Raw genomic sequence first — 13,795 nt, 5'->3', positions numbered from 1 at the left:
GTATCTCAGTGTCCCCTCGTACAAACGAGGACCTTGGGGCTCCGTGATGCCGGATGGAACAGCTTCTTCAAGGTTCTTTAAATCAGCACAACTGATGTCAGAACTTGGTCTGGGACATCAGGACTCTCAGTCCAGCCTTTTTTCTACTCATCAGAAGACTAAGAGGAGAGAGAGAGAAGGAAGAAGAGGAGGAAGCAGGAAAGGAAAAAGGGTCTTTTGTTTTGTGGTTTTCTTATCTGTCACTCGCCACGCTTAGCACAGTCATAGGTTATAGCTTTCAGTTTTCATACCAACCTGCTCAAATAGAAATTATTAATATTCTATCTTACAGTTGAGGAAACTGAGTCTCAAAGAAGTTATACTTTTTGCTTATAGTCACATAACAGGCATTAGAGATACTCCAAGTCTGTCTTTATACACTGCACAAAAACTGACTCCCAAGGGAGTCCTTATTTCCCTGTTTTAAGAAATGGATGTTGCTTAACTTACTTTAAATTTTCTTTTAGTTCTCTAGGAGAAGCAGATTGGAAATGCTAAAAAAGAAAGGACCAGAACTGGCTCTGAACCATGGTGTGTTGATAGTATCAACACTCTTTCAGGGGAAAGTGGAAAAACGTTTCGGGACTAAAGGGAAAGTAGAGATTTAAAAGTTAATTTCAAAACTGAAACGCAGCCATGTTTTGTGAAGCACGCCTTAATAGCAGGACATTGGATCAAAGGATGTGATCTCACTTCGTAGTAAAACAGGTCTTGCAAGCCAGGTAACTGGGGAAGCAGAATGGTAATTATTCACAGAAGAAAGCAGGTAGTATTCTGTTACACTAACACAGTGGAAGTCAGAAGGTCACAGAGCTAGCAGGGTCACTGACACAACTAGAAATCGCTTGGCCCCCTTTAAAAAAAGATAACGAGATGGGAGAGAATGAAGCGACTTTACCTAACACGTCTTTGCAAGGTAAGTGCCACACAGCTTTTGAAATGTTCACAATCAGAAATTTAAGCAGTGCTGATTACCAGCAGGTGTATGTGTACACACACCTGTCTGTCCCTGGGTACCCGGTTTTGTTCCTTGGGGGTGGGAAAAGAGATAGATTGCTGTTGATTTAGAAGAAGCATGCTGTCTCCGTGTTGTCCGGCAGCTCAACCAACAAAGATTCACAAATTTGGTAGAAGGTAGGGAAAGCCTTGTCCTTAATCCCCCAGTGCAATGCTTGGGGATTGGTGCAACTAATTTCAAACACACTTTCAGGTTGGATCTTTCCAAAAGTAGATAGAATATTGATTTTTGTCTCTATTTGTGGAATTTTTACTTGTAGTCAAGTTTTGCCATCTCTGGGGTTTACCTGCTAAGTGTTCTTGTAATTAATGCAGCCACTTTTTAAAGGTAGAAAACAGGGGCTCAGATGAAAACATGTCAGTTGGAGAGTGCAGTTTCACAGGTCTTACTTAACTGGACACCTTTGTCCTTTGAAGGGATTGGCTATGTTGACGTTGGCTTCAGGAGGCATCCATGCTTAAGCTTGGTGGTGTTGACGTTGGCTTGAGTAGACATCCATGGTTAAGCTTGTTAATAAAAACAAATACAAGCTGGCTTACTCATTTCACATTTTTGAGTCATAAACGTTCTTTCAATAAAGAAAAATATAGAAATTGGGCCTAAAGCATGTTTATTGCAGTGACTTCTAGTTGTCCATTTGCTTGTGGATTATTTACTGCCTCTATAAGTGAAGTTTTGATTCAGGCATATTTTAAAAAATCCATCTGATAATTTCATGTTTGTTTGTTTGATTATGTTCTTGTGACATTATGAACAATATGCCATCAAGAAAATTCCTAAACCACCTAGTTTTCCATTAAATGCACATAATGAAACATAATGAAACACACAACTCCACCTATGGAATAGAATGCACGTGGAATAATACCCAGTGATCTCGGACCTGCCAGCCAGAGCAGTCCCTCATCCATCTCATAGCCCAACTGTTGTATTTTTTCTCTGGTTTCTTTATTTTTCTCTATTTAACCTGCTAAGGAATCCCAGAACCTTATTTCCTAATCTCTGTTTCCTAAAGAATTTTGACATACTGTTTAAAATGCTATTATAAAGCATAATTAATTAAAGAGATTAATTTAAAAAGCATTTTAATTCCATTGAAGAAAAGAAGGTAAAAGCCTTATTTATCGTGGTACTATGATAATAATTTATTTGTATATGTTTTATAGACAAAATAGTACATGATAATAATATGTACCTTAATTGCCGCTAGTATTTTTCCTTGGAAATATATATGGGGAGCATCTAGGTAGTTAGAGTAGTTCATGTAATAATAATTTTTTACAAAATGTATGTCACTGGAAACCACCTGACTATCCTATTCCAGGCTGTGTGGGTGTATTACCTGTGGAATAATCCCCAAATGAACACCCTGTTAGCCTCAGTGGGAAAACTTTAATAGAGAATATTTTCTCTTCTGCTTTTACCCTTGGTAATTCTATAAAAATTTCAGCTCTGTCTTCTTGGAATATTGAAATGCATCCATTCCAGGGGCATTTGCATTAAGATTATTAAGGGCACTTAGTAATCAGGTGTGAAATGAAATTATTTCAGTTGTTGGTTTTAAATTATTTCTGGGTTTCTTTATGTTATAAAGAAATGTATAATGTGGGGATAATTTACAACTTTATTTATATGCATGAAGGTCAGGGGATTCATAAATTTGTTTACTATCTTAAAAAGCCAATCAGATGTATCTCGAATCTTCATTTATGGAATATCATAGTATTGTTCTGTACTCTGTGAAGTATCTTATCCAATATCTGATAATGAGTTTCAAAATAGTCAAAGTAAATAAAAAAGTTACTTTGAACTGTTGTTTAGTTTTGTCTTTGACTTAAGAGCTTTTATAAAAAGATTCTAAAATTTTCCTTGAAATAATACTAATTATTGCCAGTTGTTCTTACAAATGAATAATCTTTAGTAGAAACCACTATTTTCAAGTACTGTGTTTTAGATATTAAACATGTGGATGATTTAAGTGTTTAGGCTATGAAGATATTAGATTATCATATAGATTATCATTGAAACCCATCATGTACTTTGAATAAAGATTTTCTAAGGCAACGTATTTATATTGTCTAAATTTATTGGACCTTTCAACGTGGCAGGCTAGGCATGGACATTGTCTGAGATTATTCAGTTCAGTGCTGTTTCCTGTCTGTCTTTGACCCAATTATAAAATTGAGCATAGACTCCAGGAGCTGGCTGCCTGAGCCCTGGCTGGTGGGGTCCACATGTTGTCAACATTTAATGTTTCCAATGGCATTGGGAACCCATTGTTTGCCTGAATGAAACTGAAGTCATTCCAAGGCTCCTTTCAGCTCATGTAAACTGATCTGAATTATCTTTTCAAACATAAAAGGCAATCTCTCCGTTTCACTCCCAATGACAACATATCCCCACAGAGAATTAACTGAAGACATCATAATGAAGGTTTATGATTTTCTCAGGATTCATAAAATGAATTACCCAGGGTAGAATAGAAAGCTAGAATTTCTTTTCCCCAAACTTTGAATAAGGGAATACAAAATATATATGATATAGTCCAAGGAAAAGAGGTAAGTGCTTTTTAAGCATGGCTATTTGCTGAGGAAAGGAAGAATCATTTCCTTGGATGTCTGCAAACTCCCATGTGCCACCAAGTGGAACTTCATCAGTCTATGCAGGAGTGGAGGGACATGGCTAGAATGCTGGGAGGGTGGCAGCTCCCTTCCTGACAGGCAGCCACCTGGAACATACCTCAGGACAGCAGTGTCCACCCTGGGCCATAGGCCACATGCAGATTTGAGTGTTCTTATCTTCAGTGTTATCTGTTTTGCTTATCTGTGGTGTCAGATATCACAAAAAGTATGCACAGGACTTTTCTTGTGTGCATCAGCTTTCACTAGTGTTCATGCATTTATTTATTATTTACTTACTTAGACAAAGTCCCACTCTGTCACCCTGAGTAGAGTGCCATGGAGTCATTGCTCACAAAAACCTGAGACTCCAGTCTCAGCCTCCTAAGTAGCTGGGACTACAGGTGCCCACCACAACACCCAGCTAGTTTTTCTATTTTTAGTAGAAAGGGAGTCTCACTCTTGCTCAGGCTGGTGTTGAACTTCTGAGCTCAAGGGCTCCTCCTGCCTCGGCCTCACAGAGTGTTGGGATTACAGGCGTAAGCCGATGTGCCTGGACAACATTTGTGTGTTTAATATGTGGCCCAAGACAATTCTTATTCTTCCAATATGTGGCAGAAAAAAAAAAAAAATTTGGTTACCCCTGCCGGGCTAATTTTCTTCAGAGTCCACCATTGGGCATAAGGACTTCTTACCTCTCCGCTGCCAAGAAGGACGCATGTTTTCTTTTTCTCCCAGATTCCTACTGGCAGGCAGAGTAGGTCCTAGTCTGAAGTGTAGAAAGGGGAAGGAATCTGTCAGCACCCAGCAGACCTCACCCCTGAGTCCTCTCTACCTCGGAAACCCAGGCCTGGGAATTTTTAGCATTTTCTTTCTCTTCATCCTTGGTCAGAATATGTCCAAGGCCACATTCCTTCTTGAAAAGAACCTGCTATTCTGATTTATCCTTGGCACTATTTGAATAAAGGTATTTCTGAGTGCAGGGCGGGCACAACCTGCTGAGAGAAGCTCTCCTCCAGTGGAGCCTCCCTGGACTTCTTAGCACACCCTCAGGCTGTCTTCTTAGCCGCCTGCCTGGTCTGAACCCTGCTGGGAACAGCGCCCTCCCCACCTCAGTGCTTCTCAGCTCTCCAACTCTAGACCATGGCTGCTGTAAGGGCTGCAAAACCTTTGTAGAGCTGGGGGTGGGAGCTCTACGTTCAGGGAAGTGGACTAGCCCCCCTGAAACGCAGCACCTCACCACAGCCAGCAGGCAGCCCAAGCACAGAGCTCTTTAACCACTGAAATGGAATTTTGACGTCAGACTTCTGTTTTGGGGGCCCCAAACTGATAATTGGCAAGATAATAATAATTTCAAGCTAGAAGAGAGCGTAGAGTGTATCACCTCCCATGTTTTCACTTTGTAGAATTACAGAGGCTTTATGATGACAAGAAAATTGCCTTTGGTTTCACAGAAGCAGGTGCTGGAACTCAGGTTTCATCCTGTCACCCAGCAGCTGTAACTTCATGGCAGAATCTGTGCATTAATTTTTAGAGGAATTTACTTTGCTATTTCAAAAGAGGAAATCGGTCTTATAGATTCTTTCTGTATTGACATCTGTTAGTTTCTATAGTTAGGCTTTGAAAACATCATTTGCTGTACAGCAAAGCCATTATTGAACAGGTCCATCCAGGCCCCGGCCTTCTCCTGACTGCATAGAATTACATCAGCTTTTCAAAGATATTAAGTTTGTTTTCATTCCTACCAGGAGTAGTTGGCTTGAAACTGTGTAAGCACATGCATGGAATGTTGCTCCTGATGAGTCATTTTTAGAAACTATACTAATCATATTTAAAATAAGTAACAGAAAGAATGTAGGCTAGAGGTGCCCGGGAGTCTGTGCTCCCAGCTGCAGCCCCAGGCCAGCAGTCCTGCGGGAGCTGGCCTGTTCTGCCGGTTTGGGGGGCTTGTTTACTTGCTCTGCTGGGAAAAATATCTCTGCATTCATCACTGTAAACCATTCCTGTGAGCACCTAGCAATCTTTCTAAACCCCGAGCTTGCCTTTAACCTGTTTGTGTTCCATGAGGAAAACTTCCCCTAGCCCCGAGTGACAGGTTCAAAACCTTGAAGACCTGAGAATTGTGGAGTTGAAATATGGATCTTGAGCTAACTGGACATTTGGAAGTAAAATTTCTAGAAGCTTTGCTGGAAAGATCTCATAAATTAGGGCAAAAAGAAGCACATTTGGAACAAGTAAAATTGCAGAAAATGTCCAGGCATGAAAGCCCAGGTGAGTCTGACTGAATCAGTGAATTAGCAAAGATGCTTGGGAAGGTTGCTGGGGACTTTCTGCAGGTCCGAGACAGGATACTCGGAGCAGGCAAGTAAGATTGGGGAATGAAGTAAGACATGAGAAATAGTTAATGAAATCAACATAACCAAACTGAGGACACTTTTTGTCTTTCTGAATGGAAATATGGTTCTTTATTAGAAATAAAATGGCAAGCAATGTACTTGAATGGACTTGAGATAATAACATGGTTCTTAGTTAAAATCTGCTGTTGTAGTAGAAGCCAGTTCTCAAACACTCTGAAATATATTTTGTTCCTTGACTTGTAGATGATGGAAAAGGCATAGTTTAATCACCTTTGGTTTAAATGATATTTTATGGCCCTGAAATTCTTTCAAAGGGAAACATTGTAAGTTTTGATTACAGTCACTGTAAAATCCTCCTGAAGAAGAGGTGATACATACTTCAGGGATGACTTGATTGTTTAAACATTATTATTAATGATGCAATTAAAAATCTTTTATCTATTTAAGAGGTTGGATCTGTCTTTTAATTGCCTTTTTCTTAAAGAAACAGAACAAAGGATGCAGTAATAATCTGATGATTACAAGTTTATAAACACCATATAATTATTACATTACATGCTATTCTCTGGATTTTGGAAGGAGTTTAAGCAAATTTAGCTAGTTGAGTAGGACAGTATGCAAACCTTCTTTGTCTCACAGTTTTTTGGGGGGGGGCAGGGTAAGAGTTTTTAACCAAGCATGTACTTGACTTATTATTGGAAAGTATTGTATTTAATACTTAAGTTAAGGAAAGACAGGTGACCAAAAGGTTGCAAAGATAATGTGAGTAGGATGAAAACACATAAGAAGGCGTTGCGCGTCAGTGGATCCCCCGAGTTTCTCAGAGTGTGTGTAAATGGTTTCATTGCACAGGCCGTGTTGTTGCTGTCTTGCCAGGTATCTCCACTGTGCAGCACTTCTATTTAGAAGGCACTTTCTTTAATGCTTTTAGTAATTTATATCAAACAGCAATCTACCAGGCCTCTTTAAACCTCTGCTCAGTGTAATGCAGGCTGCCTATTGTGTACTAAAAAAATGAGTGTGACTTAGAGAATAGGTATCAAATTCTGTCTACTGAAAAAAAGTCAAAAAGAGAAATGCTTTGACAAGTTAACTACTATAGTAATGCAATTCCTATTAAAGATGTCAGTGGTGTGCTCCTATGCCTGTTAAACAATGCAGTTGACTTGGCTGTGTGACTTGAGATGTTGGTGGACGATTCATTTTGAGAACTAATTAAACTCTTGAAGCCCATTCTATCTTTGTGGTTCCTGTTCTCAGAAGTGAGTTCTTTTGAAAACAAGGCGTGAGAAGCAGAGACACCTGAAGGATTACGGTGCTTTATCTCCCTCCTTGTTTATAGACCTTTAATACAATCCCAGACAAGTTTATTTGCCATTAAACTATTGATAAATCTTGAGAACTTCTTCATTGCATCCACATTTCTTGGTGGCAGGTTTCAAGATGAAGAAATGCACTTTGCTATAAAGGGTGGAAGCTACTTCCACTCTTGCTGATTCCTGGTGTTGTTAGAACCCCAAACAAGTATCTAAAAAGTCATAGAAGATTTCACGCGTTTATAGGGAGCTTCCTAGAGGAGGTATGATTTGAGCCGACTCAGGCAGTTTTGATAAATTAGAACAAGTGGTCAGAAGGAAGAAAGTCTCTCCTGACTAAAAGAACAGCAGAGACAAGGCATGAAAGTTTCAGGTTTCGAGGTATTTACTTGCTTTATTTCCTCTCTTATTGAAAACAATGACAATTAAAACAAAGAGTCTACTTTGCAATAAGCTACCAATAAATGAACATAAAATAAAATAAGGTTAAAATATATCATAGTTAAAACTTGTTCACAAAACGTATACCAAAACCTTCTGAGCAGTGACCAGAAAGGCCAGACATCTTTCTTCAGGCTTTCTAATGGCCAAAGGAAAGTAAGAAATTGTATTTCAAGATTGAGGGTGTTCAAATTATACAGAAATGTGCCAGTCATTCAAAAGATTCATAGAGTTCTTGATTAAATGTGGTGACAGAAATCAGAATTATTTCTATAGATGGCAGGAGATAGGCCTGACTTAAGGTTTTTAATTTAGACAGCACTGAGAAATAAAGTTCAGTGAATAATACAGAGAAAGAAAATAGTGTTACATTTAACTCGTCTCGGTATCTGGACAGGAATGCCTTTCTCTCTGTTTTTAGAGCCAGGGTCTTGTTCTGTCACCCAGGCAGGGGTACGGGGTGATATCCTAACTCATTTCATCCTCAGACTAATGGACTCAAAGGATCTCTCCGTCTCGGCGTCCGTGCGTAGCTGGACAAGCACACTCAAGTGTCTCCTCTAGAGCTCCTTTTGCATTTTATTTGGTTCGTGCATTCATTTTGGTTAATGAAGGGTTTAGTATAGTGACTGTGGCAGTTAGAGGGAAGAAGGGATAAAGATTTTAATCTATGACCTTCGGAATGATACTGCCTAAAAGTTTTTTATTTTTTATGTAGGTAAATAGGAATTTGCAAAAAAAAAGAAAGAAAATGTAATAAGAAAATATTCAGGTTTTCATTCCTGAGTTTGATTTCTCATCTCTTTTAGATTCATATTTTATATTCTTTCCAGTTTACCATTTGACCAATATAAATTTCTTTTGGGAATCATTGTTTTTTCTAAAATAGAAAGCTCACACTGTTGTCTAGATTTCTAGGAATTATTAATTACTAAATTATATTTATCAAAATACTGTTAAGTATAAATCACAAAATACATGACTTAGTCACATAATCTGCAATAACTTTGGTATGTATATAATAGGCTGTTCTGGAAAAATAGTTTTCATAGGAAATTGGCGTTTATGGAAACTGATTAGCTAACAAATGTTCTATCTTCATAATCACATAGATAGCAAAGGAAAGTGCTAATAACTTCAGTGTTAATAACTTCAGTAAATTTACTAAGTTATTTTAAGCCTCACCACGGTCCCGGCCCTCTCTCTTGCTTTACACTCAGGCCAGGCTGACCCCCAGAGAGGGCCTCTGTTGCTGTCCTGCTTCCTGTGCTATCGGGGTCCCTCTTGTCATTCGGTGTTCAGAACAAAGGTCATCTCTGTGACACCTTCTCCAGCCCCCCAAACGCAGAAGCCAGTCTCTGTCTTAATGTATGATTTTCATTCTTTTAATACGTCACCATAAGCCATTTTCTTTTTGCTTGTTTATTGCATATATCTCTGCAATAAAATGTTCTCTTTCTGAGATGAAAGACCATAGCTGGCTTGTTTGTTGCTGTATTTCTGCTGTCTGGATCCATAGCTAACATATACACTGCTGTTTGTAACATGTGTAAGTTTAATATGCTCAGAGGAAAACAAACCTCAGCTGTGCAGTGTTACTCTTAGGTGCCTGTGCAATTTACATTCATCCCAACACGAACATCAGTTGAGCATAAACCAGCAGCACTTAACATATCAATACAAAACAAAACAAAAACCTTAATTAAAAAAGAAAACTTTGGCAGATAAAAATTATCTTAATATTAAAAGAATTGTTTTTCTAGAAGACTAATAGCTGACATACCGTCTCTTTATTCCCAGAGATTGGAAGCAGTGCGTTTTTATTCAAAATTAGAGAATTTATTCCTCCTCATTGCCCTTAGTGCTGGGTTGCAGTGATTCTGACTGGGGTTACCTAGATGAGCTCTCAGAGAATCTAAGTAGGAAAAGACAAGGATGCTGGTGAAAGTGAAAACAGCAGCGTTTAAGGAGGCAAACTCATGCAAGAATCAGAGGCATGGGACTGGTTGGAAATGGGCTAATTTGAGAGATTTCAAATGTGATGTTAAGGTACTGGCTGGATGCACATCTAATCTAATCATGTGGATAAATTATGGAAAGAGATTGTGTTGGAAGAAGGAGAAATGTGATGCTTTTATCTTTGGAGATATTGTATTTGAGATAATGGAGAGGTGCCTAAAGACTAAAGTCTTCATTTATTATAACTTATTTTACGTGTTGTTTCATTTCGGACATGGGGGACCTGGCCCCTGCCTTTGATGTAGTCTTGGTTCCGTGGGAGATACAGTCATATGATCATTTATATTTGTATATATTGAGCATATACACCTTATTGGGTGGTTGTGAAGAGTAAAAAATAATCCATGCCCAACGCTTAGTATAGTCTATGGCACAGTTTATACTTAATAAGTGTTGTCCTCCTTTGCCACTTTTATTCCCATCATTGTCCATCATCTGATACTGATGAAAAACTGAATTCTTATGATTATGGTGGAATTAGAAGAAAAATAAATTTGAGAAGTATTTGAGGTTAAGCTGTGTTTGCTTTGTTGAGTGAGAGCAGGGAAAGGGCTCTGAAAACTCATAGATTTCTTGCTTGGATGACTGAATAGCATTCTTAACTGATTTAGAGAACATAGCATGGGGAACAGTTTAGGAAGGGAAACAGAATGAGACTTTCTTAAACAAAATTAGTTTGAACTATAATGATGTATTTTGACAAAAAATATCCAGGACTTAAATTATAAAAATTAGGCTAGACCTTAGGATTGACAGCAAGATAACTAAAGCTTTGGCAGTTGAGACCTAAGTGGTGGATGCCAGTGTGGACAGGGGAGATCATGCAGAGGTGGAGGTTAGAGATGGGAGACAAGAATGGTGATGAAGTCTGAGCAGAAATGAGAGAAACGGACATCAGTTCATGGGAGAGAACAGACACAAATGACAGAATTTGGGGTGAATGCATGGTAGGAAGGTCTATAAGAAAGGCGTAAAAATGTCAAGTGATAGAGCAGTCAGGTAGCTAGGATTCAGTGACTCAACCCTGGAATGAGAAGTGAGAAAAACCCAATTTGAGGATCTTCAGACGTAAAATGAAGGGAGACTCAATTGTAGAATAAAACTTTAAGGAGCTTAAAAGAGAAGTTCTGTAATAAAGCCCTGAGGACTGACCATACGGAGGGAGTGGTGGAAAGAATAGGAAAAAAACAAAAAGAGGTCGTTACATCACAACAATTCTACAAAGTCAGTGTAATTGGCCCCTTCCAAATAGAAAGTGGATCTCTGTGAGGGAGCGAATGAAGGGGCTGGTCACAGGGGTGTGTCCCAGCGAGGTGAAGACAGGAACAGGTTCAGCACTGAGAGCAGAAGTGCAGATTTCTCTTTCTAGGAGGAAGAATGACGGATTTGCTGAGTGGCAAGATTGGGTGATTGACCTCATGCCAAATGGCCTGCATCTTGGAAGCAAAGGATGAGTTTTCCAGCCAGGAGTTAAGGTGGAGCTGTATGTGGAGTGTTGAATCAGTGAGAGATAGATAAAAGCCCTGGCCAGCAGCGGCCAGGAGGGAGACAAGCAGGGTCAGTGAGTGGGGAAGCAGCAGGAGGGGAGATACGGCTGATTACTAAGCCAGTGGGCGAGCTCTTGGCTGGTCTGCAATTCCAGCTGGAGATTGTTATTCTGAAACATTTAGACTTCCATCATGTGGTAACACCTCTTAAAACCTACTCCAGCTAGATACTGTCCAGCCTCTGGACTACGGCAGAGCTGGGAAAGCAAGAGAAAATACATTTCACTACAAATCTAGCCAGACTTTGAAAAAAAGAAACACGCAGGGTTCACTGCCAGTGAGTTTTTCATGGTAGTACTTCTCATCTATGTAATATGAGGAAATCATCCGTGAACACTGCTGGCCACATAGCACGAAGGTGACAGACAGACCCTGAGACTCTGAGATGATGGGGACCCATTTTCATTTGACTCTGAAAAAACAAAACAAAACAAAATAAGGTTGGTTCAGTGTTTATATCTTCAGACAGTTACACTCGGATAGTTGGGGTCTGTATCTTTAGATTATTATGACAGTCATTACTTGTAGTGATTAAAAAAAGAAAGACAGACCAGGGTTAGGCATAGCTCAGTGCTGGGAGCGGGCAGAGCTGGGGTTTCTGTCAAGGAGCGTCTGGCCCCGTTGCTTCCTGACCACACTGCTTCCAAGTCTACAGTGTTAACAGAGCTACTTTTAAATAGAATCGCGTGTTCAAGGAGAGCACTTCAAATATTTACCACTGATGTCCATAGGCAGAAGTTAGTGACTGTTCAGTTTTGGTACTGAAAAGAGTAATATTTGATCCACAGCCATTCATACTTTTCCATGGAAACTGTGTTTAGGAAAGTTCACTTAGCGCCAGGTGTACACGCAGGGTTTGTTTTGATGCACCGTGACGTGACTGTCCTGTCTGACGCGTCCTTACGTCCTCACGGGGTTTCCGTCATCCCCACCTCCTGACACTTTTACTGAAGGGGATGAAGCTCTGAAGAAATAGCTGGAATTGAAGGGGTTCTACCGAATTCAAGAAGGTTTGACCATTAACCTTCAGTTTGAAGTTTCAGGTGACAGCAAACTAGTACAAAGAAATATAGATTTTCCTCTCCAAAATACCCTTTAAAGAGGTTTTTAAACAGTTGAAGCTTTGCTGATGCAAAGGACATTTCCTCCTCACTGTCTCTCCCTTCACAAATTACATATAAAAGCCATAAACCCTCTTACATCATCATAAACATAATAAAAAATGTTACACCACATAACTTCGACTTAGTCAATAATTCTAGGCTTAGCCTTAGGGTTTGAAGAGAAAATTATTCCTGTTACACATTTTAATTATGCCATAAACTTTGGGAAATAGTTATTGATCTTAAGCATCTGGCATGAGAAAGTTGTTTCTTTCTTGTTCACAGTGGAAGTTTTCCATAGAGGCTAAAACGAAGGGTTTCGGAGGACTCTCTGTGTGTTAAATATTAGGGGACTTAAAAATTATCTCCTCTAAACACATTTCTGTTGGAAGGTAGAAACATGGACATGTGAGTTAAGAAATAGAATCCCTCCCTTCCCCCCAAAAGAAAGAAATGTAACACTTTGTTTTAAGGGAAAGATATTCTCTGGTGGAATTCTTGATGACATTTAATATTATAGAAATAAGGAGGCCTAAGCAGGAAATATTTTTTCTAATCACATGCTTTAAGGTTCCTCAAAGCTTATATAGAATAGTAAGCCTTGTGATCACCATTTTGGAAGTCAATATTTCACAAATTGTCATGCTTAAATCAATAGCATGGGCACAAACTTCACTCTGCCAGAATGAAGCAGACATGTCAATGTCTATAACGATGATGATGACGGTGATGATAAAGATAGCTATTATCTGTGAACTCTTATTAGGCAATGGGCATTATTATAAATAGTTCACATATATGGCCCGATGTAAGAGTCACATACACTGTGTGGAAATGACCCTTTACTTCCCCATTTTACAGAAGGGCCAACGAGGGTAAGAGACTTGCTTGAGATCATTTGGAAACCAGCAGGCAGAGCCAGGTTCAGACCCTGGTCTGTGCTGCTCCTCTAACGGTGGCCTTCAATGGATGCAGGCTTGTTCAGCGGCTGTTCTAAGCAAGTTAGGAACTCAAGTTTAGAGCATTTAAATCAAATAGATTCATATTTAAACTTAGGCACACTGAATTTAGTATTATGTTTTTATTCATCCACCAAATATTTTTTTAAATATTATTGTATGTCAGGCACTGTGTTAGAAGCTATGGAAGCTGAACTCAAAGAGGGTGTGTCACAGCCACTCGGAGTCGACTGCGGGAGACACTACACTGCACTGCAGAGAAGGAAGTATGTCTGTCTATGTCTGTGTTACACACGCTTCATGAGTCCTGCGTCTGTCTGTGTTACACACGCTTCATGATCCTGCGTCTGTGTGTGTTACACACGCTTCATGAGTCCT

General features: G+C 39.4%; 1 protein-coding gene across 1 annotated transcript in view; it reads left to right on the top strand.

Annotated features, from left to right (window-relative positions):
* Positions 1-482: 482 nt before the first annotated feature.
* The window catches only part of NAALADL2 (N-acetylated alpha-linked acidic dipeptidase like 2), a 979,797-nt gene continuing 966,484 nt past the window's right edge, over positions 483-13,795 (top strand). Inside the window, exon 1 of the mRNA XM_003794285.3 lies at positions 483-955. Coding sequence (XP_003794333.2) covers positions 913-955 — 43 coding nt within the window. The 5' untranslated portion in view covers positions 483-912. The remainder of the gene's footprint in view (positions 956-13,795) is intronic.

This window comes from Otolemur garnettii, unplaced genomic scaffold (assembly GCF_000181295.1).
Source record: "Otolemur garnettii isolate 467f Iridium unplaced genomic scaffold, OtoGar3 scaffold00078, whole genome shotgun sequence".
NCBI lineage: Eukaryota > Metazoa > Chordata > Mammalia > Primates > Galagidae > Otolemur > Otolemur garnettii.
This window is presented reverse-complemented; position numbering and strand designations above follow the sequence as displayed.